The sequence below is a fragment of the Phalaenopsis equestris genome, unplaced genomic scaffold, assembly GCF_001263595.1.
Source record: "Phalaenopsis equestris unplaced genomic scaffold, ASM126359v1 Scaffold000006, whole genome shotgun sequence".
Classification (NCBI taxonomy): Eukaryota; Viridiplantae; Streptophyta; class Magnoliopsida; order Asparagales; family Orchidaceae; genus Phalaenopsis; species Phalaenopsis equestris.
The window spans coordinates 463533-488952 of NW_018164448.1; the positions used below are offsets into that span (position 1 = coordinate 463533).

Consider the following 25420-nt stretch of genomic DNA (forward strand, 5'->3'; position numbering starts at 1 on the left):
GAGGAGGAGAGGGTAAGGGAGGGATGGGTTTATGGTTTTAATTTATTTTTATTTAAATTTTAATTTTATTAATTTAATTGATTAATAATTAATGATTAATTCATATATTTTAAAATTAAGCATAATTAGATAAATTTATATATTATTATCTAATTATTAATTAATTACTTTATAAAAATATTTATAGGTTTTAAATTGTTTGATAAAAATATAAGTTTTTTTATTACTAAAACTAATTAATTATTAATGAATTTTAATTTATTGTTTAAGAAATAATTTGTTTAATAAAAAAATTATTTTATATTCTATTACAAATAACATTACTACACAGGTGCATGATGATCATTTATCTAGAAACAGCTGGCTCACAGCTGTTTTCATACACATACAAAAAACAATTGATCAGCTTTCCCGCAGCAGTTTATTGAGATAGTTAAGTTGTAGCTGAAAAGCTGAGAAGCTGCAGCTGCCCAAAGAGACACTTGATTTGAACACTTCTTTGATCCAGATCCTTAACATAATAAGGATAATGATATTTTAATATACATCATGCTTTCATTTGGATCTTAAGAACAACATATGTCTTCCATCACTGATTGCATTATTAACTTTGTCCAGTCCATCATAAATATAATCCTTACAGATCACTTATCACCATCTACTAATTTCTCTTTTTTTTTTTTAATAATCAACCCTAAATTCAGATTTTTCCAATTTTTCGAAACAAATTTACGCCTTAATTTTTTTTCTTATATGTTGGTAAGAGTGAGAAATAAAGTTGCAGTCCATAATTTTTTACCTTACTCAGTCTTTCCAATATCCTCTAACATAATATAAATCACTTCATTCTGAGTTGCACAAGTCCATAATTTTGAGTTTTATATATATATATATATGTAAAAATCCCTTCATTTATAATGTTAGTTGGATTTAGTAAATCTAAATTTATTAAATTCACTTCTTTATTGGATTTATTAAATTTAAATTTAGCATGAACCGAAGATAAAATTTAAATCTTAAATACAAAATTTCATAAATTTATGGAACTTATGTATTTTTATATTTTCATAATTAGTTCGATTTAGTAAATTTGGCCAATAAATAGTATTAATAGGGGTTACCAAACACCTCCTTCCCCTTAGGAGAAAAATTTGCGTACGTAAGATGTACGCAGCGCTGCCCACGTCGTGGAGGTTATTCGGAGGGCATTGGGGGGTTATATCCGTGTTATACCCTTGTAACATCCATGTTTCGTGCTTCTGTTTTCATATATTTATAAGTTATAGGTAGGTTACAGAAAAGTCATAGGGGTATAACACGGATATAATCTCTAATATCCTCTTAATAACCTCTATGCAAATTTATCTCTCCCCCTTAGGGCATTAGGGCATTAGGGCATTAGGGCATTAGGGCATGAGGGAGCAAGTTTGGCCAACCGGAGAGCAACACAGAGTGATTCTGTGGCCTTACTGAGTGCCGTATTTGAGTAGTTTTGGAGCACGAGCGCTTGGAATGAAAATTACTTTCATCAAAATCCCTCCTTTTTTTTTTTGTATAAAGTTGAGGAAACTTGTGGCTTACGCCTGGCATCGAAAGCACTTTCCTTTGAGTCTCCGCAGGTAAACGAAAGCACAGATCATGATGTCTGTCCAGTGCCCACTTTCCTCTCTGTGCCTAAAAAAATGAGAGAAATTATTAGGTGCGCTTAGGCCGGAAAAATCAGGGCAAAGTTTAGATGCAGGCGAATTTCAGAGAGAGATCGCTCTCTGGGCTCTCCTGATTGCTTTCTTCTCGCAACGTAGTCCCGGCTGCTGGTACAATCTGCAACGCAGACTCTTACTACCTTTCCCTTCAGTTTCAGAAGCTAATGTTTTAATTTCTGCTCGCAAGTCTGTGGTTTTGAATTTCACTTTGCCTTCTTTCAACAATATTGACGCTGTAAACTTGTATTATGCTAAAAAAAAAGGATCCTACTCCTGAGAACAACACTAATGATCTTTTTTTTTTTTTTTTACATCAATTCATGCATCCTTGGATTAGATGAATATGTGAGTATCATACAATTTCCTTGTATAATCTTTTGATTGGATGAAGGTGTTCTTCCTCTGCTTCAATTTTAGTCACAGGAGTACTAAACTTAGAAATTTTTGTCCAGACCGATGCTGAAATTTTTCTTTTTTAGTGTTTTTTCCTCTGTCTTCTTTTTTTATTTTTATAGGAAGCAGCATGGTTAAGGGGACGCATGGTGATATTACACAACCGGCAGTGGAGCATCCATCTTTTATTGGTTTGAGAGATGGGTCCTAATGCTTCGACCCTTGACGGTGCTTATAATCCTATATCGATAATTTCAAATGTGAATGTGAGATGAGCATTACAACAACAACAATAACTACAACAAGTCTTTATCCCGCTAAGTGGGGTCGACTAAATGAATTTTTTTTCTCCATAGTGTCACATTTTCATTTTATTCTAATAAATTAAGATCATTTTTTATGCAACATGCTCAATTCTTTTTAGGTCTACCTCTGGCTTTCTTAACATAAGTCGAATCTAAAACATCTACTTTCCTAATCGAATCATTTGATGGTTTGCGTTTAATGTGACCAAACCATGTAAGACGGCAATCTCTAATCTTGTCTGCCATCGGAGCTACCCCTTTCACGGCCCCTTTCACGGTTCCCAAGCCCCAGACACTTAAAGTGAGGGTTATGTTTGGTAGTCGACAACAACGTAAAATTTTGTCAAAAAATCATGGGTGAGATGAGCATTAACAGTTAGAAAAGTAAAAATGTTATTTATGAAAGAAATTCAATTGACTATAGTTTGCAAGAGCGTTGAATTCCATCATGGTTATGTTCGACTATAGTTTGCAAGAGCTAATATGATGATTTTCTTTTCTTATGTTTGCTCATTTGATATTTTTTTAAATAGGAGTTTATTTTTCGCCTGCTGCTCATTCAAGTTGCATGATGGCCTATTCCATGATGGCCTATTCTCAGCCATCAGACATATATGTTGATTCTCAGTTAGAGCTTTGTGTAAAGGAAATCCTTTCTTTCATCAAACCTTCTGCGGATGATACTCTTAAGCGGCAGAATGTTCTTAAGGAGCTTGCACGTGCTCTTGGGACTGACCAAAGTTTAATAGGTGATTGCTATTATTGTTTATAGATAGACCCTTGCCATTACATAATTTGTTTGGTTTTAGGTGCACATTTCTGATCACTTATTCCATATAGAACCTTTCCATCACTTAAATTTTTTTGAAAATGACCTCTTCTTCCATGCATTTCTGAACTTGCTAATCTTGTAAATTCCTTTTCAAGCTTCTTGGCAGTTGTCTGTTATGGAAATACATGGTAGTGATTTAATTTATAACATAAGATGTCATTAAAATTCTTCAAGGTTGATAGTGCAAAGGAATATTTTAATGCTTTTATCATATTTAATGATGATTATGAATCCTATATTTTGGTATTCTATAATTTAGGTTGACATGGCCTTCTTAAAGTTGCAGATGGTTATGTCAGGCCATTTGGATCTTTTATTTCAAACCTCTACACAAAATGGGGTGATTTGGATATATCTTTTGATTTGACACAATCCTGGTCCTCTCCTGCAAAAAGATCGCACAAGCTAAATGTACTTAAGAAAATAATGCGGGCAATTGAAAGAACTGGTATTCTCATCTACCATGATTTCCTTTCATGTTTAAATCTGTCTATTCTTGAAAATTATTGCAAAAGTTCAAGTACAAGTAAACATTAACAGAAGGACGAATTAGAATTCAAAATACTACACAGTTCATATGAATGGAAACAATGTTCTTATTTTCAAGCTTAATTGAATGTGACACTATTAAAGATATTGCATAAAACAATGTATAAGAATTTTTTATCTATAGGCACTCTGAATTTGTTCTCAATTCAAGATGTGTTTTTCTATATGCGTTATATTTTCACATAGTACCAACATAAAAATTGTTGAATGTGTAAAGCTACAGACATTTTTTTTTATTGTGATAGCCCTATTTTGACATATGTTGTAACATTAGAAAGTGGCAACATGCTGTATCTTTCTTTTCTCCAATCCTCTTCTTACTTTCAGTTGAAAAAAAACCATCATGTGCCTTTTCCATTTATTTGAAGTAAAATAGTTGCTGTTTCTTCTGTCTTTTTTCTTTAGTGATTGTCCTTCGACAGTGGTATTTGATTATGACTTTCGTTGCCAGGTGTTGCGTGTAAAATTGAGTTTGTCAAAAAAGCAAGAGTACCTATTGTTATGTATCAGAGCAAATATTACAATATATCATGTGATATCTCTATCGATAACTATGCCGGTTACATCAAGTCGTATTACCTACATTTTATCAGCGACATAGACGAGCGGTTCCGTGAATTGGTTTTGTTGGTAAAATTTATTCGTCGTGGCAGTGATCTAACTAATTGTGCTGTTTGATTTTTATGAACTGCTTCAGATTGTATATGATTGTATTCTTCAACACACAGATCAAAGAATTTGCCAAAGCACAACAGATTGATGACCCAAAAAGAGGGACTTTAAATTCTTACTCACTTTGCCTGCTGATCATCTTCCACTTTCAGGTTTTCCTTAACCCTTTCGTATTTTGGAGCTTTAACACTAACTATTTGGGACTTGGTTTGGTTTTAATGCTTCAATGTTTTACATATAAGACATGCAGGCCTGCTATTTTTCCACCTCTCAAGGATTTATATGAGGGAGACATTGTTGATGATGTTATAAAAGGTATATGAGTAGTGTTTTAGTTCTTCTATGATAATGTGATGGTTTTACTTAATAAGATGCTTGATTCCTCGAATCACTCTCTCTCTCTCTCTCTCTCTCTCTCTCTCTCTCTCTATTTGTTGATAGTTTTTTTGGTTAAAAAGAATCAGAAAAATGTGATGATGCTCTTGGCTAGGACTGCTGGCTTTTCCAATCTTTGATAGGATAATGTAATGTGTTATTGCAGTTAATGCAATGTTTGTTGATAGGTGTCATGCTTATTGTGCTTTCTTTCTCATGAAGGTGACAATACTTTGAAACAAATAGAGGACTCCTTTGTTGCAAAACTTGCGAGGTATAAGTCCCAAATTTCCCGTCAGAGAAACCAAAGCTCTATTTGTCAGCTCTTTATTTCTTTCTTTAACAAGGTAATATTATGTTGTTGATACTGATTATTTTCTTTGGAAATTTATTTTTGAAAGTCATCATTGCCCATGTGAACTAAGTTGGAACTTAGGAATGAAATCCCTAAAATGTTTTAACTATTCACACATACATTGGCTTAAGGTACAATACCATGTGGAGAGTTGACATGTCTTGAAAAGATCGGATTATATATATGTGCGCGCGCGCGCGATCAGGCTATGTTTTAGAAGATAATAATTTATTTCTATTTATTTGTATTTTAAAACAACATAATTACATTTAGGGGATTTTGAGAGCTTTTGTAGAGCTTAAAAATAGTTTTGATTTCAAACTTTGATCCCATGTCTTTTACCGTTTATGTTTGAAAGAAATAATAGGACCTTACGTTGTTTTAATACATACAACCATTTATGCTTGTAGACATAATTACACATGCAAACAAGATAGGTTATCTTATTATGCTTATGCATAAACATTGATACTATATACATGTGCAGCTGAAGTTAACTAGAACATCAAATAATAGTTTCAAATGAAAAAAAAAATATTATGTTAGCTAAAATACAATAGACCATGTATCATTGTAAAGATATTCATGCCATTTTGAAATTTTCGTTGGACACTCATATCTGATATTGACATCAAACTATTTGATATTTATGCTCGATTTATCAAGAAATACATAAATAAAACTCCATTTGCGTGCGTTCGGGTTGAGAAAAACTCGTTATGACGTTCATTACCTCTAAATTATAGTTGGCCATGCTTCCTGCATTAAGCTTTTTATAATAATATTGAAAGGAAATGATATCTAATAATAAAATTAGCCCGGTTCAAGACCAAATGTCACTTAATGATTCCTTCCAATTTTTTTTTATCTAATTCTTTATGGTCAGAGCGTGAAGCTTAGCTTGAAGTTATATTTTCACCACTGCTCTAATAAGAAAATAGTTTTATCAGTATGATCTTCATTACAATTAACAAATGATTTACTCGTGCAATATTTTCACAAAGTAACAGTTTCTGCATTTTTTGCGCGTAGTTCTCTGGACTTGATGCTACGGCCTCAAATTATGTCATCTCAACTTACACAGGACAGTGGAAACCAATTGACATCAACAACAAATGGTTATTGAATTCACAAAGACTCTTTGTATGTACTGTCAGGAAGACCTCATATTCTCCCTTTATCATTTCACTCTCCGATTACACCAAACATTAAAATTTTCTTTCAAACATACAAATTGACGGTTACAATCATGACCTTCTTTGCTTCTTTAGATTGAAGATCCTTTTGAGCAAACTGAAAATGCTGCTAGATCTGTTGACTCCAGAGGCCTTACTCAGATAGTGCAGACATTCACAAATATGTACTGGCGGCTTTCATTGCGCTCTGCGCCGATGGATCGAACGTGGTTGATTCGCAGTCTAGTAAGACCAGAAATCAGATCAATGTTCGTCTATGGAAAGCAACCAATACATGATCAGGTCCAACCTCATGTGGATTGGACCAAACAGCCTCGGGGTTATTTCGCTAGTCCAGGGAGTAGTCAACACGGTTATGTTGGGAGATGGGATGGGAAGTATCAATCATAAGGCCATGGAATGTTGATACAAAGGATGATCTGAGTGTTGATATTATGAGAAATTTGGTCTGTTGTATTCATGTGTGGATGATTATTTATTAGATTGGTTATATGGACACTAGTTCTTTTAGTCTGCTGGAAGCCTGGAACTGCTCAGGAGAACATGTAATCTCCATAAAATTTATGTTTTAATGGTTTTTTGGGGGCAAGGTGAAGACTCAATCCAATGCTTTGTTCTATCTAGTTCTTGTTCATAGTTGCTGAATTTTTTTGAGGGGTCATTTTGTTACTTTTTAAAAATTGATGATTTTTTTTATATTTATTTTAGATTTTAAATTAAAATTATTATTACTGAAGGCCTTCTAAGAGAGTTTGTAGAGTTTAAATTTAATATTGATTTTTTTTTTTTTTTTTTTTTTTTGAGAATTGACAACCAAATATAATTTTGGATGGAACACACAATTCCTATTTATCTACATATCTAACATCTAAATTTTGATTTTCATATAGTCTTTAATAAATACCACGATTACTAACATTTTAGGAGTGAAATATACCACTAAATGCCCCCTAAAGAATGCCTCTAAATGGGTTCTTTGTGTAAATGCCCCTAAAAAATATGATCTGATTTCTCCAGCACTCTCCGTTTAAAGAACGGTGGAGATTGAGCCGATTATGAGCCTGCAGGTTCAACTTTGGATCATATTATTCCAGATGAATTGGCTTATTTTGATTTCAAATAAAAATATGTTTATATGTCACTATATCGAAAAAATATTACATCAGAACTCAGCAGGTAGAGCTACTTGCGGAGTCAATCGCGAGCTGACACGTGCCCCTAAACCCTAAATATTTTCTTTGCATTATTCTAAATATTTTGTGCATTATTCATGTGTTATTGATGTATTATTGAGGTGATTTTGAGATATTATTGTTCTTTAAACAATAATATCAATAACACATGAATAATGTGGAAATATTACTTCAATAACACAACAATAACACATGAATAACAAATCAATAACACATTAAAAAAGCGTGACTCGGTTCGACCGTGTTATAGGAATATTCTCTTTGCGTTATTCTGAATATTTTTCGCGTTATTCATGTGTCATTGGTGTGTTATTGAGGTGTTATTCATGAATAACACACTAATAACAAATTAATAATACATAAATAACGTGAAAAATATTCAGAATAACGCGAAGAGAATATTTCTATAACACGGTCAGGCCGGGTCGACGTGTCAGCTCGTGATTGACTACGTAGGTAGCTCTACCTGCAGGGTCCTCATGTAATATTTTTTCCGCTATATCTTAGTTTTGCGTAATTTTATCTACCCTTCGCAGATGTTTAGGCCACTGTCAACTTTCCTTATAGCAGTAATATGAACATTGCAAAAGAATTGAAAGCAGTTTTCATTGCAAACAAATTTTGCAGTGGTTTTATAAATTTGAGCAAGCTCTGTGTTCGTTGTTTTTCAGCTCAATCAAAATTTTTTTTGCTTGGAAGTAGCTCATGTTGAGCTCAAATCAAATTTAACTCGGAAGATTTAAAAAATAATAAGTTGTAACATTTTTAAATAAAAATAAATTATACATGTAAAGGTTGTAGTAATAATCATTTATTTAGTTATTTAATTAATTTGAACTAAAAAGATCCAAACATGTTTGTTTTTACTCGGTTTGTTTATAAGTCAAACTCAAAATAATTATTTGTATTTAGCTCGCTTATTTAACAAATAAATCAAATACGAGTTTATAAAATAACGAGCTCTTTTGACAACATGAATCTTAACAAGCATTATCTATAGAAGTGCATCTTTCTAGATTATAAGAAAGGTGTGAAAGGACACAATTTTTTGGATCCGATTGCAAAGAAGATGGTGATCAGCAGAGATGTAGTTTTTGATGAACAGTTTATGTAACAGCAGAATCAAGGCAAAGTGTCAGAGAAGAGTTCCAGTTCAGATGCAGTGCAGATAGATTTAGAACAACAACCAGTAGCTTCTGAGAGAGGTGAAAGTTCAAATCTAACACTTGGTGATTCTATTCCAGATGATCTGCAAAATTATAATCTAACCAGAGATAGACAGAGACACACCAATGTAAGACCTCCTAGTAGATTGGGTTATTATGAAGGTTTGGTCTCTTGTGCACTTCTCATCAGCAGCGATGATCCAACCACTTTTCAAGGAGCTATCACTAGCCAGGAGAAAGAAAAATGGATAGGTACAATGGTATAGGAGATGAAGTCTTTGTAGAAAAATCGCACATGGGAGCTAATTCAACTTCCAGAGGGAAAGAAGGCTATTGGGTGCAAATGGGTCTACAAAAGGAAACCAGCAGTATTAGAAAAAGAAGGGGAAAAGTTCAAGGCTCGACTGGTTGTAATAGAATTTTCGCAGTAGAAAGAGATAGATTATGATGAAATTTTTTCTCTTGTGGTCAGACATACTTCAATCAGGGCAGTGCTTGCATTAGTAGCTATTTGGGATTTGCATTTGGAGCAGATGGATGTTAAAACTGGTGATGTGGAGGAGAAAATTTCCATCGAACAGCCAGAAGTGTTCACTCAACTTGGACATGAGCATCTGGTTTGTAGGTTAAAGAAATCACTGTATGGGTTGAAACAATCTCCAAGACAATGGTAAAAGCGGTTCGACTCCTACATGACATAATACAAATTGGCTACAAGCGATGTGAGTATGATTGTTGTATTTATGTGAAGAGCCTTGATGAATGTTCTATTTTTTTTTTACTGTATGTTGATGATATACTGATTGCTGTAAAGAATATGAATGATGTCCGTGGTTTGAAAGCTTTATTGAGTCAGGAATTTGACATGAAAGACTTGGGTTCTACGAAGAAGATTCTTGGAATGAAGATTCATCGAGACAGAGGCTCAAGATGATTATGTTTATCTCAACGATGCTATGTTGAGAAAGTGTTGAAAATGTTTGAGATGAGCAAATCAAAGCCTGTAAGCACTCCTTTGGCAAATCATTTTCTCCTTTGGCAAATCATTTTAAGCTTTCTTCAGAACAAGGTCTTAAGACTGATACAGAAATTGAAGATATGACAAAGGTTTCATATGTCAGTGCAGTTGGTTGCTTGATGAATGCAATGGTATGTACTCATCCTGATTTAGCTCATGTTGTTAGTCAAGTCTGCAATTACATGGCTAAACCTAAAAGGCGACATTGGGAAGCAGTCAAGTGGATTTTCAGGTATCTGAAGGGTACTGTAAGACATTGAATTATTTTTTGCAGTCAGCAGAATGATCCTTCAGTTGTGGAGTATGTTGATTCATACTATGCAAGTGATTTGGATGGCAGAAGATCTACAACTGGGCATGTGTTTACTCTTGGTGGAGAGCTTATATGTTAGAAATCAACAATTCAGTCTATTGTGACATTATCTACAATAGAAACAGAGTACATGGCAGTAGCTGAAGCTGCTAAAGAAGCCTTATGGCTTGCTGAGCTAGTAAAGGAACTGGACGTTGAGCAAGGTGGAGTTCAGTTGCATTGTGACAGTCAGAGTGTTATTTATCTGGCTAAGAACCAAGTGTATCATGCGAGAACCAAGCACATTGATGTCAGGTTTCACAAGATCAGAGAGTTGATTGCTTCTGGGGAGATTTTGTTGCAGAAGGTTCATACTGATGAGAATGCAGCTGATATGTTGACCAAACCAGTTACCATCAACAAGTTCTTGCATTGCCTGGACTTGTTGAATGTTTGCAGTTGCTAGAGAAGCATGGTGGCCCAACCCACAGTGGTGCAGGTGTAACTCCCATGTATTTTTCTCCTAAGGGGCTGGATATTCGCCAAGATGGAGATTTGTTATGGTATGACTCCCATACCATATAGGGACAGTCGCTGGATCGAAGCGGGGCGGAGCACAAGAATCTGTCAAAATTGGGGTTGGGGTGCGGGGGCAAAACCCCGTGGGATGGTATAAGGGTAATGTTGTAATTACATATTGTGCTTAAGATTTACTCCTGGGGTTATAAATAGGCATGTTAGTAACCCCAAGTGGGATACCTCTATTCTCTAACCTCTTTTCTGAATATTGAAAGGAAGCCGCCGCTCTGCTCCATAAGACGTAGGCGTCTTTGTCGAACCTCGTTAAATCTATTTGTTCTTCTGGATTTGTGTCGTTATTGTTTTTCTTCGTCCTAATTTTCTCAACATAAGAGAATAGCCACGGTGAAATAGAGAGATGCGGTGACCTGATGGGTTGTAAATACTATATTCTGCGTGTGATATGTAAATCGTCCAGAATAAAAAATTATATCAAAAAATATTCTTATACAAATTTATCACGATTTAACAAAAGTTCTATATTTCTTCTTTTTCATTTGCTTTTTCTCTGTTTTTTTAAATTTTTTAGGATGATTTATATGCATATCACTCAATTCTTATGTATTTACGTGTTTGAGATCTTAGACACCTAAAAAATAATCTGCACAAATATCAAGATAATCTGACAGTCCATATCAAAAGCTAGTATACTAAAATTGACTGACAACCAGGCGATCGAGCGAACAAAGTTTCACCTAGGTCTACTGAGAGCATACAGTTTTCGAAGAGCGAACGAGGTCTAAGTACCCTGAACAATCTTCCAAGTGTCAATATAAGACTCTCACAACAACTCTCCTAAAAAAAAATTCTAAAGATCACTAGAATCAAGTCAAACAGGCTGAACGGTCACTCTAAGATCGACCAGCTACCACTCTCAGAACTGACCAACTTCCCAAAATGAAATATACGATCGACACCAGCTTGGTCAACTGACCCGAGGGCTCTAGAGCAAAAGATATAGTTCATACGAAAAAAAAGTAAGAATTAGCTATAAATATGTAATTTTATACGTTTTTAACTCTATATCTTATAAAAATAAGGGTTCATTATATGTAAAAATGGTTTTTGGCTCTTCCCTCTAGACTCATACTCTATAAAGAGAACTCTATCCTCTTTTCTCTTCTAACCCATTTCTTTTTGTAACTTCTATTTTTAATATATGAAATGGGCCAAAGAATTTGGGAATAGCCTAGTTCGTCCCTATAGGACAAATCTATAGGTGTTATTTTATTTCATTCTCCCACTTCAATTTCTCTCTCAAGGTTCTCACCATACTCTCTGGATGTGTCTCACATGACAAATTTAAATTCAACACATCTAAATTAAAAACAGCACTTATACATTCACTAAGAAATAAAGTATTTCATATAAAAAAAAGTTAGAAGCGATGGTATTTTTAATGTGATATAAAAGATTTGGTAGGTATAAATGCAAAAAAAAGTAGAATCGGCGAGTTCTAAGGAAGCGTATGGCCGACGCTTGGCATCACTTTTTTGAAGGCACCACAGTTTGTCGAAAGGACGACTCTAATGCTACTCAGTGCCCGCTTTCGTCTCCGGGCCTCAAAAATGAGAGAAATTATTAGGTGCGATTAGGGCATTTTCTAAGCGAGATCGCTCTCTCTGCACTAGCTGATTGCCTTCTCCTCGCAGCTTACTCCCGAACGTCGGTACACTCTGCACTGCAGAATCTTACTTTCTTTCCCTTCAGTTCCAGAAGCCAATGGTTTTAATTTCTGCTCTCAAGTCTGTGGTTTTCAATTGCGTTTTGCCTGCATTCAAGGATATTGAGGCTTTAAACTTGTATTATGCTATAAAAAGTTTATTCTTTGAATGCTTTATCAGGATTTTGGTCTCAGTCCTGAGAACAACACTAGGGCTTTTATCTTTGCATTAGATGAATATGTGACTATCATAAACCCTTGCAACTTCCAGGTACAACTCTGCTTCAACTTCAGTCACAGGAGCACTAAGCTGGGAAAATTTGTTGAGAACAATGCCGAAAATTTCATTTCTACTCTTGCTTTCCTTCTTTTTTTTATTTTTTGTATTGAATCAGCATGTCAAAAGGTATTCAAGGTGATATTACTCAGGCATTGCCTATGTAAATCCCTTGTTTAAAGACAGCAGGCAGTGGAGCAAGTATCTGTTCTTGGTTTGAGAGATGGTTCAAATCCTTCAAACCATGAAGATGACTTATAATTTTATAATGATAATATCACATGTGTATGTAAGACGAGCTTTAACAGTTAGAAAATTAAATGTGTATGCGACGGAAGGAATTCGATCAACTATGGGTTGCAAGAGCTTCAAACTCCATCATATTGTGGTGCCCTGAGGATTATGGGAATAAGTTTCATGAGGTAGAGGAAAAGATTGAATAAACCATAGTTGGCATAATCCAAAAACCTGAAAAAGTTGTTACATGTTCAACTTTTGTTTTATAATTTACTTGAATTGGAAAAGTTAATATGATGTTATTTGTTCATTTGATTCTCTTTTCTATTGTTTTGTTAATTTAATTTTTATTTTATAGGAGTTTATTTTTCGCCTGCTGCTCATTCAAGTTCCATGATGGCCTATTCTCAGCCATCAGACATATATGTTGATTCTCAGTTAGAGCTTTGTGTAAAGGAAATCCTTTCTTTCCTCGAACCCTCTTCAGATGATACTCTTAAGCGACAAAATGTCATTAATGAGCTTTATTGTTTACAGATAGCACCTTGTTAATACATAATTTGTTTGGTCCTATGTGCACATTTCTGATCGCTTCTTACATATGGCACTTCTCCGCAACTTAATTTTTTTTTTTAAAATGACCTCTTATTCCATGCATTTCTGAACTTGCTATTGCGGCCAAATACTTTCCAGGGTGGTTGTTGGCAGTTGTCTGTTATGGAAATACAGGGTTGTAATTTTGAACTTTGTAAGAAAAAAAATTGCTGCTATTGATAATTTATAAAATAGCATGTCATTAAAGTTCCTTAAGCTTGATAGTGCAAAGAAATGTTTTAAATCTTCATGGTTTAATTCTTTTATCATATTTAATGATGATTATTAGTCTGATATTTTAGTATTCTCGAATTTAACATGGTCTTCTTAAAGATGCAGGTTGTTCTCTCAGGCCATTTGGATCTTTTATTTCAAACCTTTACACCAAATGGGGTGATTTGGATATATCTATTGATTTGACACAGTCCAGCTCCTCTCCTGCAACAAGATTTCGCAAAATAAATATACTGCAGAAAATAGCATGGGCTCTGCAAAGAACTGGTATTCTCATCTGCTGCGATTATGTTTCGTGTTTAAATTTGTCTATTCTTGAAAATTATTGCTAAAGTTTAATTTATAAGTAACATAAACATTAATAGAAGGACTAATTAAAACTCGAATCGAAATTTTACTGAATTGCACTGTTCATATAAAGGGAAACAATGTTCTTATTTTCAATCATAATTTGATTTGCATGTGATTATGATACTTACAGTTTAAATATTATGTGAGTTTCAAGGTCACTTATGTGAATCAGCCTATGTTAAGCCACTATTTCTCCGCTATCATCCATTTTAAGATGTTGATTGTAAGTTGAGGTGCATCTTTTAGTTTTAATGGCAAGACTTATGTCTGACGCTTTCAAAATTATGTTGAAGCCATTTTAGAATAAAAACGAGTTTTAGCAGGGACCGAAAATTGGCCAACACAACAAGACATGCCATGCATGTATTAGTGTAATTTACCTTAATTGTATGTGACTATTTGATTTGCATATTTGATAACTTTTTTGGTTGAAGATTAGTGTACTTTACATTCCTTTGGCTAGAGATTTAATAATTGAAGTTCAAATATTTAAGTATCTTTGAACTAGCATTGAGAATGCTGATATTCACATGCTTAAATATTCATAAATTGGATGTGTCATTATTAAAGATATTGCATAAAGCCACGGGTAAGAATTATTTTTCTGTAGGAAGGCTAAATTTGTTCTTGAGTCATATTTGTTTTTTCTGTAGGAGTTTTATTTACACGCAGCACCAATTTGAAATTTGTTGAATGTGCAGAGCTATAGATAATTTTTTTTTTCTTTTGATAGCCCTGTTTTTGACATATGTTGTAACGCTAAGAAAGTGATAACATTTTGTTTCTTTCTTTTCTCCAATCCTCTTGTTACTTTTAGTTAAAAAATCTTAATTCGTTTTTTCCATTTATTTGAAGTAAAATAGTTTGGGTCTCCTTTGTATTTTTTCATTAGTGATTGTCCTTCAATGGCGGTATTTGATTATGACTTTATTTTCCAGGTGTTGCAAGTAAAATTGAGTTTGTCAGAACTGCTAGAGTACCTATTGTTGTGTATCAGAGCAAATATTACAATATCAATTGTGATATCTCTATCGATAACCATGCCGGTTATGTGAAATCCTATGTCCTACGTTTAATCAGCGACCTTGATGAGCGGTTCCGTGAATTTGTTTTATTGGTATGATTTCTTTGTGATTTTTATGAGCAGCTTCCTGTTTTATATTATTGTATTCTTCAACACAGATCAAAGAAATCGCTAAAGCACAACAGATTGTTGACCCAAAAAATGGGACTTTAAATTCTTACTCACTTTGCCTGATGACCATCTTCCACTTTCAGGTTTTCCTCATCCCTCGTGTTTTCGAGCTTTAACACTAACTAATCTGGTCTTGGTTTGGTTTTAATGTTTCAACGTTTTAAATATAAGACATGCAGGCCTGCAATTTTTCCCCCTCTCAAGGATTTATATGGAGGTAGAATTGTTGATGATGCTAAAGGTATATGACTACTGTTTGATTCTTCTATGAGAATGTGAAGTAAAACTTTTACTTCGTAATACTCTTGATACCTTGACTCTTTCTCTTTCTCTGTCTTTATTTTTTTATAGCTTTTTTTGTTAAAATAATCAGAAAAATATGTTGATAATCTTAAGTATAGGGCTGCGAGCTTTTCCAATCTTTGATATGATAAATGTAATGCGTTATTGCAGTCAATGGATGTTTTGTTGATAGATGTCATGCTTATTGTCCTTTCTTTCTCATGAAGGTGATGCTACTTTGAAACAAATAGAGGATTCTATTTCCGCCAAAATTGCGAGTTATAGGTCTCGAATTTCCGGTCAGAGAAACCGAAGCTCTATTTGTCAGCTCCTTATTTCCTTCTTTGACAAGGTAATGCTATGTTAACAATGCCAATTATTTTCTTTGCAAATCTATTTTTTAAAGGCTTCTTTGTCAATGATTAAGGAGCCGGCATGATAGTTTGATGAACCCATTAGAATGTTGAATTGAAGTTCCTAAAATGTTTTCAACTACTAACACATACATGTGATAAAGGTTGTTGTGTTAAAATACAATACCATGATAGAGGTATTTTTTAATATGCTAAACTATGGATGAGTGTATATATATGTTTGTGCGTGCGATTGTGCGCATGCGAGTTATGTTTTCATTCATTTGTATGTGAAACCAACATATTACATTGAGGAGATTTTGAGAGCATTTGTAGAGCTTAAAAGATAGTGTTGATATGAAATCTTCGATCTCATGACTTTTATCATATATGTTTTTCTAAACTAAAGCAAATAAATGGGGACTTATGTGGTTTCAATACATACTTACATTTATGCTTGTAGACACAATTACACATTCAAACATGAGAGGTTATCTTAGTATGCTTATGCATAAACATTGATATATTATACAAGTGCAGCTAAAGTTAACTACAACATCAAATAATGATTATAAATGAAAACAAGATATTATGCTGGCCAATATATCATTAACCACGAATCATTGTAAAATATATTATTAGGAGTTACATTAGAAAATAATTTATTCCTGTGAGAAGTTATGAGGAATAAATTATTTCTTAGACTAAGAAGATATCTTCTTTCCTATTTTATATTTATTTCCATGGATTATGAAATAACATAAAATAGGAAAACAAATAATTCATAATCCATGGAAATAAATATAAAATAGGAAAGGGAATATCTCTTTAATCTAAGGAAATAATTTATTCCTCATAACTTCTCACATGAATAAATTATTTTCTAGTATAACTCCTAATCTAGTATAACTCTAACTCCTAACACTCCCCCTCAAGTTTGGAATGTATGTTAATAATTCATAACTTGCTGAGTAGTATCGAGAATTGAGAAGCGTTTAGTGGTCGAGACTTCAACCTCTTATATCCAAGTATGGTGCACGAACGTACAGCCTGACACGCTCGCCTTGCCTACCCTTCACCCTCTTTTCCGAGCGACAAAGTGGCAGAGTTGAATTTGCGGGTAAGCGTGAATGGCGCAGAACTCGACCCCACGACAACAATGGCGTCGTCAGGGCTAAGTTCAAAACCAATTTGCCACCACAATCAATGGGCCACAAAGTCAGGGTTTTCATGCATCCGAGCAACATATTAGGTGCAAAATAAATCTCCTTGTGTTCCGGTGGAAGCTATGGAGGCTTTAGATTTAGCTTTATATTAAAATTGCAGAACTCTTTTATTTAAAATTTGTTGTGTATTGTTTGCTTAAACCCCCCCTTAAATCTCTTATTTTACGTTAAAAAAATTTGTTATTTTTTTTATTGTTTGATTTGTCCATTGGCTAAGAATAATCTGCAGGATTTGGGGATCATACATTCACATCCTGTCAATTTATTTTGTGATAACCAAGTAACACTTCACACCGCCTCGAACTCGGTATACCATGAGTGAACAAAGCACATAGAGATTGGTTGTCATCTCATACGGGAAAAGATTTAAGAAGGAATGATAAAGTTGACTCACGTGTCCACTTTAGAGCAGCCAGCAGATGTTTTCACAAAACCACTAAACGCTTCTCAATTCTCGATATTATTTAGCAAGTTAGGAATTATTAACATACATTCCGAACTTGAGGGAGAGTGTTAGGAATTGTATTACGAAATAATTTATTCATGTGATAAGTTATGAGAAATAAATTATTTTCTTAGATTAAGGAGATATTTCTTTTCCTATTTTATGCTATTTTTAATATCTCATAATAATTAATATGAATTGATTATTGGAGATATTAAGTGATATATCTTTCCTTTCATATCATTTCCTTTTTATTATCTTTTCTATTCTAGGATTTATGTAAGGGTTATTTATACCCCTTTCATATAAATGACATTATTCTGTATTATGCGTTATTCTGAATTTCAACATATATTAATGTCATTTTCAAATTTCTATAGAGGACACACATCTGTTATTCATATCAAACTACTCTTTGAAATTTGAATTGATCATCATAGTACTTTTTATTAGTATCATTTTCATTGCAATTAACAATTGATTTACTGGTGCAATTTATATTAATTTTTTTTTCACAAAGTGACAGTTTCTGCATTTTTTGAACGTAGTTTTCTGGACTCGGCTCTATGGCCTCAAATTATATCATCTCAACTCACACGGGACAGTGGAAACCAATTGGTATCAATAACATATGGTTATGGAAATCACAAAGACTCTTTGTATGTACTTTTGTATCATTTCACTCCCAAATGAAACCATATATTCAAGGTTTTTTTTACAATACTGCAAAATTTGATCTTTACAATTCTTACATTCTTTGCTTCTTTAGATTGAAGATCCGTTTGAGCTAACTGAAAATGCTGCTAGAGCAGTTGACGACCGAGGCCTTATCGAAATATCACAGAAATTCGCAAATATGTACCGGCGGCTTTCGTCGCGATCTGCACCTATGGATCGAACATCATTGCTTAGCAATTTTGTAAGACCTGAAATCCGATCAATGGGTTTGTCTATGTAATGCAACCAATACATGATCAATCACTAAGGCCATGAAATGGTGTGACAAAGGATGATCTGAGTGTGTTGATATTATGAGAGTTTTGGTCTGTTGGATTCCGTGTGTGGATTTATTTGTTAGCTGGTAAGATGAACTTCTTAGTTATTTTAGTCTTCTGGACCTGCTCGGTAGGGGACATTTTATTGCTTTGTATTTACATATGTAGCACCTAAACTCTGCTTCTTATGTTTATACCATCAAAATTTTTAGTGCATGGCGAAATGTGAAATTTGTCTTTTTAATCTATAGGGGAGGTGGGCATGTATGTAATAATAGAAGTTTAGAAGTTAAATATGTAAATACACAGGAATTGAAGTGGTACATATGAAAATCTTCCAATGTTTTGAAAAATGATGATTCAAGTGGTATATACTCAAGTAGTTGTATGATTAACTTCTGAACTTCAAAACATAGGAAGGCTTGCATATATAACACTTAAATTCCTGTCTATTTACATATTTAACTTCTAAACTTCAATTTTTAAAAGTAAATATTTATAATTTATACTGGAGCTTTCTAAGAAATTGCTTTTTACATGACTTTACAACCACATTTTTAAAAAATCACAGCCACCCAAAGCAGACTTTAAGGGTCCATTTGGGGGCAGCTTGTGCGTTTCACGATAAGCTGCTTATCCTGAAACGCGGCCCGCGGGCCGTCTGCAGGGGTCGACCCGCGGCCTGCGTTTAGTATAAAATCCGCGGCCTGCTTTTTGTGTAAAACAACGGATAAGCCGGCGAAATGCCGCCCATACTTATAAGCTGCCCCAAACGGACCATAAGAGGAGTATTTCAGCTCGTAAAAAAACAAAATCTAAAAATTAAATTGACACTGCAATTAAAATAGCCACATATGATTACTCTTTGAAACTATACTCCTAAGATAAAACTGAAAACTGAATACAGTAAATTTGAAGACTCAGTTTTTCCTGCAATTGTTTTCAAAACTTAATACCATATGATTCATATCTACTCATTACAGTTTTATACATGAAAAATGCAAATTAACTAAAAAACCCCATTAATTTGGCCGATGTTAGATTGCCTCAGTATGACATAATAACATTTACCCAATTTAAATAAAAAACTCCCGATACATTACAGTAAAACATCTATTGCAAATAAATCAAAAGAACATGTGCAAACAGTTACTACTTGCAATGTACAAATCTGAAGTTATACGACTTAAAAAACTAATCACAAAGAGAGTCAGAACAATGTCTTCAATAAATTAAGAGATCAAATCAACCAAACTAGAAGATAATTAAACAGTAAGAGTTGGCTTTTACATAATAATCCAATTTCTGCGAGCTTAAAACTTACACTTTGCATTATATAAAACTAGTTAACAGACAAAAGCACAGAAGTCAACAAGAAAGAGCTTAATCAACTGTGAGAATTAAGGTGAAAAAGTTGGCAGTTCGGGCGATATGACCTCTTGTTTGCAGCCTGCTCAAACTTCTTAGAAGCTGTCTGGTTCTCTTCCAAGCCTGTTTGGATGAAATATCTTATCCACCATGAACAACTCCGCAGCTTCGCCTACAATGAAATGGTGCAAGAAATCAATTTTCTCATGCAGCAGGGCGAGAACTCTCATAAAACATGGCGTTAATTTTATTTGCAGTCATCAAACGCTCAACTGAACTGAAGACGGCAAACATGTATGAAGGGAAGATTCAAAAAATTCAAGGAATGACAAATAATGTTTTTTCAATAAACCAAAAAACCACACGGTTTCCTGATTACTTATAAGCAAGTAGAATTTGCAAGATAATTACAAAACACCCCATTGCTTCCAATTAAGCAGTTCCGTGTAAAAGAAAGTAATAGAAGGGCAACAATTTTAGGGATCAATGGCCACAAAAGTGTGCACTGGAGAGAAAAAGGATGAAGGATGATTCAAGGGTTTTGGGTGCCAGCAAGTTTAGTTGAAACATAGAAGTTACCAAATCTTGAGCTATAATCCCACGTATATTACAAGTGTGATTTGGTAAACTATTTTACCAAAAATAAATAAGGAAGATTCACATACATACCACTCAATTCTTATGTATTTACATATTAACAACTAAACTTCAATTTTTACATATACGTCACCATACCTAGACATGCTTTTTAAAAGTTAGAATAGTGGTACTTTTGATGAGATATCAAAGATTTGAATGGTATAAATGTAAAAGGCAAACTCTAGGTATTAGCTATACAAATATATTGGAATCGATTGGTATGTATGTAAATGCCCCAATAAATAAATAAATGATTCAAAAGTAACACTTTAATAATCTGTGAAACACCCCGCCAGGACTCTGCATATAATTATAATTATGCACATATTTTTTGTCACGAACCAGCCCGAGGGTTGAAAGTAGCCAAGGCGAGTACAGATGATCGCACGGTGGGAATTAAATTTTCTTATAATCATCTAGCATTTATCGAATGAAAGAGTCAAAAAATAAATTAAATTAAAGTAGTACAATTAAATTTACCTCATTACAGGTTGTCCGCGTCTTTTACAAATTTTTTTTTTTTCTGTTGTTTATCTTTTAATTAATTAGTTACACGTGAAAAGTTAGTTTAAAACACAGTAAGCTAATCAAAACCAATAAATAATCACTCTTAAAATATAGTAATACAAGAAAAAAAATCCAATATCCATATTAATTAAGCTTTAAATAAATCAGTATAAAATATTAGATAATTTAAGAATATGATCATTTACGATATTTCATAGTATTCAATGGATTTTACTATATCAATAGTAGAACTATAATGATTTGATAGTTTAAGAATATGATCACTTTCGATATTTCATACTATTCAATGGGTTTTACTATATTAATAGCAAATTTATATCATTCTATATATATATAACCGTCACAGGAGCACCGTAGTTCAATATTAATATTTGTTGATATTAACGTGCACGAATGACTTAGCGTTCTTCCCCTATTACCATAAAAAGTGAACTCAATCATAGTCAAGTATACACATATAAGCATATATTTTTATAAAGAACATATTCAATCTCATTTATATGCTTATATTATGATATACAATATAATATATGTATATTTAAATAACATGATGCAATTTTTACTATAAGAGACCTAACATTCAGATATGACAAATAAAAATGAGAAATAATAAATTAAGATAAACAAATAAATTAAGATAAACTATTAATGCAATTGATTGAGAAGAAACAAAGTACTACTATAAATTTAAAAGTAAGAGCACTCACCTCAATGATGATTTATTTATCCTTGGATTTGTCTTAATCTCAACTCAGCTAAAATTAATGTCTATAATAAACATGGTATTCATATTACTAAAATTTAATTTATTTTTGTTATTTTAATTAATTATTAACTTTACATTATTTAAGTATTAATTTCCATCATTTTACTTTATGAAATCCTAATTAATTAAATTATAATATAAACTCAAACTTTCCTTACCAAAGTTTGCTCAGAACAATCTTACTCCTCTAGCTCGCATGCTTTGCATCCTTATATTCCCCTCCAATCTAAAATTCTAAACGAAGAGTCTTAATTTAATAAAATATTATATTAACATTACTATATACATACATACATGCATGCATATGCTAAAATTTATACTAATTAAGGTTGTTCAATATTAATATTTTTTTATATTAACGTGAATGAGTACCTACCTTAATATTCTTCCATTAGTAACATAAAAAGTGACTCCAAATAGTTAAGCATACACATACAATCATATATTTATATAAATAATATATTCAATATCATTCATATGTTTATCTTATGACACAATATAATATTATGTATCTTTAAATAAGATGGTATAACTTTTACTATAAAGAGACATAACATTCAAATATGACAGATAAAAATGAGAGGCTATAAATTAATATAAATTAATACATGAATTTATAGATATCAATATCTATTAATTGAATTGCTTGCGAAGAAACAAAGCACTGCTATAAATTTAAGAATAAGGGCACTCGCCTCAATGACATTTATTTATTCTTGAATTTGTCTTGATCTCAACTCTTTTAAATTTGATGCATAGAAGAAACAAAGTACTATGTAAATTTAAGAGTAAGAGCACTCACCTTGATCAAGATTTATTTGTTTTTGGATTTGTCTTGATCTCAACTCGTATAAAATTAATGCCTATAATAAATATGATATTCATATTACTAAAATTTAATTTATTTGTATTATTTTAATTAATTATTAACTTTACATTATTTAAGCAGTGATTTCCATCATTTTACTTTATGAAATCCTAAATAACTTTATTTTGCCATTAAAATTCATTAATTAAATTATAATATAAACCCAAACTTTCTTTAGCAAACTTTGCTCGGGTCAATTTTCCCCCTCCTCTAACTTGCACACTTCGCATCCTTATATTCCCCTCCAATATAAAATTCTAAATCAAGAGTCATAATTTAATAAAATATTATATTAACATTACAATATACATACATACATACATACATACATATGCTAAAAATTATACTAATTAAAGTAGTTTAATATTAATATTTTTTAAAATTAATGTGAATGCGTACCTTAGCACTCTTTCGTTACTACCATAAAAGATGACTCTATCATAGTCAAGCATACACATACAAACATATATTTATATAAATAATATATTCAATATCAATCATAACATGATATAATTTTTACTATAAGGAGAACTAACATTCAGATATGACAGATAAAAATGAGAGATTACAAATTAAGATAAACTAATACATGAATTTATAGATATCAATAGCTATTAAAGCAATTGATTGAAATGAAACAAAGTATTACTATAAATTTAAGAAAAAGAGCACTTACCTCGATGACGATTTATTTCTTCTTAAATTTGTCTTAATCTCAACTCTTCTAAATTTGATGCATAAAATAAACAAAGCACTACCGTAAATTTACGCGAAAGAGCACTCATCTCGATGACGATTTATTCGTTCATAAATTTGCCTTGATCTCAAGTCTTCTAAAATTGACGTATATAATAAAAATGATATTCATATTACTAAAATTTAATTCATTTATATTATTTTAATTAATTATTAACTTTACAATATTTAAATATTAATTTTCATCATTTTACTTTATGAAATCCTAATTAACTTTTTTTTTTGCTTTTAAAATTCATTAATTAAATTATAATATAAACTCAAACTTTCTTTACCAAAGTTTGCTCGGGTCAATTTTACTTCTCTAACTCGCACACTCTGCATCTTTATATTTCCCTCCAATCTAAAATCCTAAACGAAGAATACTAATTTAATAAAATATTATATTAACATAACATGCACATATATATAAATCAATTTTATATTATTTAATCTTACCTTTATCTCAGTCGAGCCCTAATCCACGGGAAAAACATTTATTCTTCCCCTTTGCATGTGATTCCACCTCCTTACACGCATGAGAACTCCTTCCTCTCGTCTTCCTTTAATCGACCGCACAATATTCTTCTCCTTTGACTCCTTTGATCGCGGCTCAACACAGTACAACCACAAGCGGCCTTCCTACGTCCTTTGCATGTGAGAACCGCATGGCTGCCTTAACCTTCTAGACAACACCTTTTGATATTGAAGTTAACCCAAGCCAACGAAAATAAATTTATACTACACAAAAATAAATTGGATACATTCAAGACTGAACAATAACAAAAAGAAGACTAGCAATAACGAAGGAATTTCGGGGACACCGATGATGTTGGTCGGCAATTGGAAGAGGGGGCAAGCGGCGGTATCGAAGAGAATCACAGGTGTGGGTGGAGGGTACTACTGTAGGTGACCAGTGGGCTGCTAGGAAGGGCTGGACAGACTGCTGGAAGGTGGGCAGCGAGATAGAGGGTTGTTAGGAGGAGCAGACAGACTACTGAGAGGAGTTGGACGGGCCATCGGGAGGTGCTGGAGAGGGAAGATGGTGGCTGGAGGGAGTCAGCGACCTTTGGGAATTGAAGACTGGGATCTGCAGCGCCCTAGAGTTGTGTGGAATGGATTTGTGGTAGTTTGGAGTCGCAAACAGGCCTCTTCAGTCACCTAGAGTCGCTGGAAGGAGGTCTGCGGTCTTTTGGAGTTGCAGACAAGCCGCTGAGGTCATCGGGAGTTGCGAGAAAGAGGCATGCAATCTTCTGAAGTCATAGACAGGCCGCTGCAGTCACTTGGAGTAGAGGGAAGGGCAGTTGTAGTCTTCTAGAGTTGCAGGTGGGCGCCGGAAATAATGGAGATGATCACCATATCATAGGAGTTACAATTGATGTCGTCGAATACAACCCTAAAAAAGAAAAATGTTCGTGGCGGTCTCTGAATTCAGAAACAAATTAACAACTACCAAATCTAAGCAAACACCACACCTAGATATAATAAAGATTAGTAACTAGATTTGATAATGATTAGAATAAGAAAGAAACACTAAAGAAAGAAATAAAAAAAACATGGAGTACAATAGGAGTAATAGAAAAGGAAATGGGGGATATGAGGTAACTAGATTTGATAATGGAGAGCTGGGCGATAATACCTGCTAGGGCTATCAAAAAGGTTCATCGTTCGCGAACAGTTTGTGTTCGGCTAGCCAGAGAGTTCGTGTTCAATTCGTTTGATAACGAGACGAACATCAACAATGTTTTTTAGTTCGATTTATAAACGAACCAAACACGAACAGACAAGTGTTCGATCGTTTTCGAATCGTTATTGCTCAAATTATAAAATAATTATATAAAAAATTATTACTATAAACAAAATATATTTAAATTCATTAACTTAAAAAAATAAAATCATATTTATAATTTTTATATATCTTATATTAATATAAATAATTCTGTACATGGAACTTTAATACTAAATAAGTAGCAACTAATATATTTATATTTTTAAATATCTTATCTTAATATTAATTTATTATATATATATATATA

General features: G+C 33.0%; 2 protein-coding genes across 8 annotated transcripts in view; one reads left to right on the forward strand and one right to left on the reverse strand.

Moving 5' to 3' along the window:
* Positions 1-2986: 2986 nt before the first annotated feature.
* LOC110018188 (protein HESO1) lies at positions 2987-18722 on the forward strand. 3 transcript variants are annotated; one of them, XM_020715420.1, is made up of 8 exons: positions 2987-3150; positions 13739-13900; positions 14923-15101; positions 15167-15262; positions 15351-15420; positions 15689-15813; positions 18034-18144; positions 18255-18722. In XM_020715420.1, exons 1-8 carry the CDS (start codon positions 2988-2990, stop codon positions 18441-18443), a joined length of 1095 nt encoding a protein of 364 aa, XP_020571079.1. In that variant the 5' UTR covers position 2987; the 3' UTR covers positions 18444-18722. The 3 variants fall into 3 exon arrangements, with proteins under 3 accessions (XP_020571079.1, XP_020571077.1, XP_020571078.1); XM_020715418.1 differs by lacking the exons at positions 13739-13900; positions 14923-15101; positions 15167-15262; ... (2 more) ...; positions 18034-18144; positions 18255-18722 and adding exons at positions 3514-3681; positions 4234-4412; positions 4511-4606; ... (2 more) ...; positions 6217-6327; positions 6456-6969; XM_020715419.1 differs by lacking the exons at positions 13739-13900; positions 14923-15101; positions 15167-15262; ... (2 more) ...; positions 18034-18144; positions 18255-18722 and adding exons at positions 3520-3681; positions 4234-4412; positions 4511-4606; ... (2 more) ...; positions 6217-6327; positions 6456-6969.
* Positions 18723-19764: 1042 nt separating this feature from the next.
* Positions 19765-25420, reverse strand: part of LOC110018189 (uncharacterized protein At3g49720-like) — a 38957-nt gene continuing 33301 nt past the window's right edge. For 4 of the 5 annotated variants that reach the window (XM_020715423.1, XM_020715424.1, XM_020715425.1 and 1 more), the window contains exon 7: positions 19765-20020. In XM_020715423.1, coding sequence (XP_020571082.1) covers positions 19868-20020 — 153 coding nt within the window. In that variant the 3' untranslated portion in view covers positions 19765-19867. Of the gene's footprint in view, positions 20021-24184; positions 24781-25420 lie in introns of those variants that run through there. The other variant, XM_020715426.1, reaches the window with a different exon arrangement.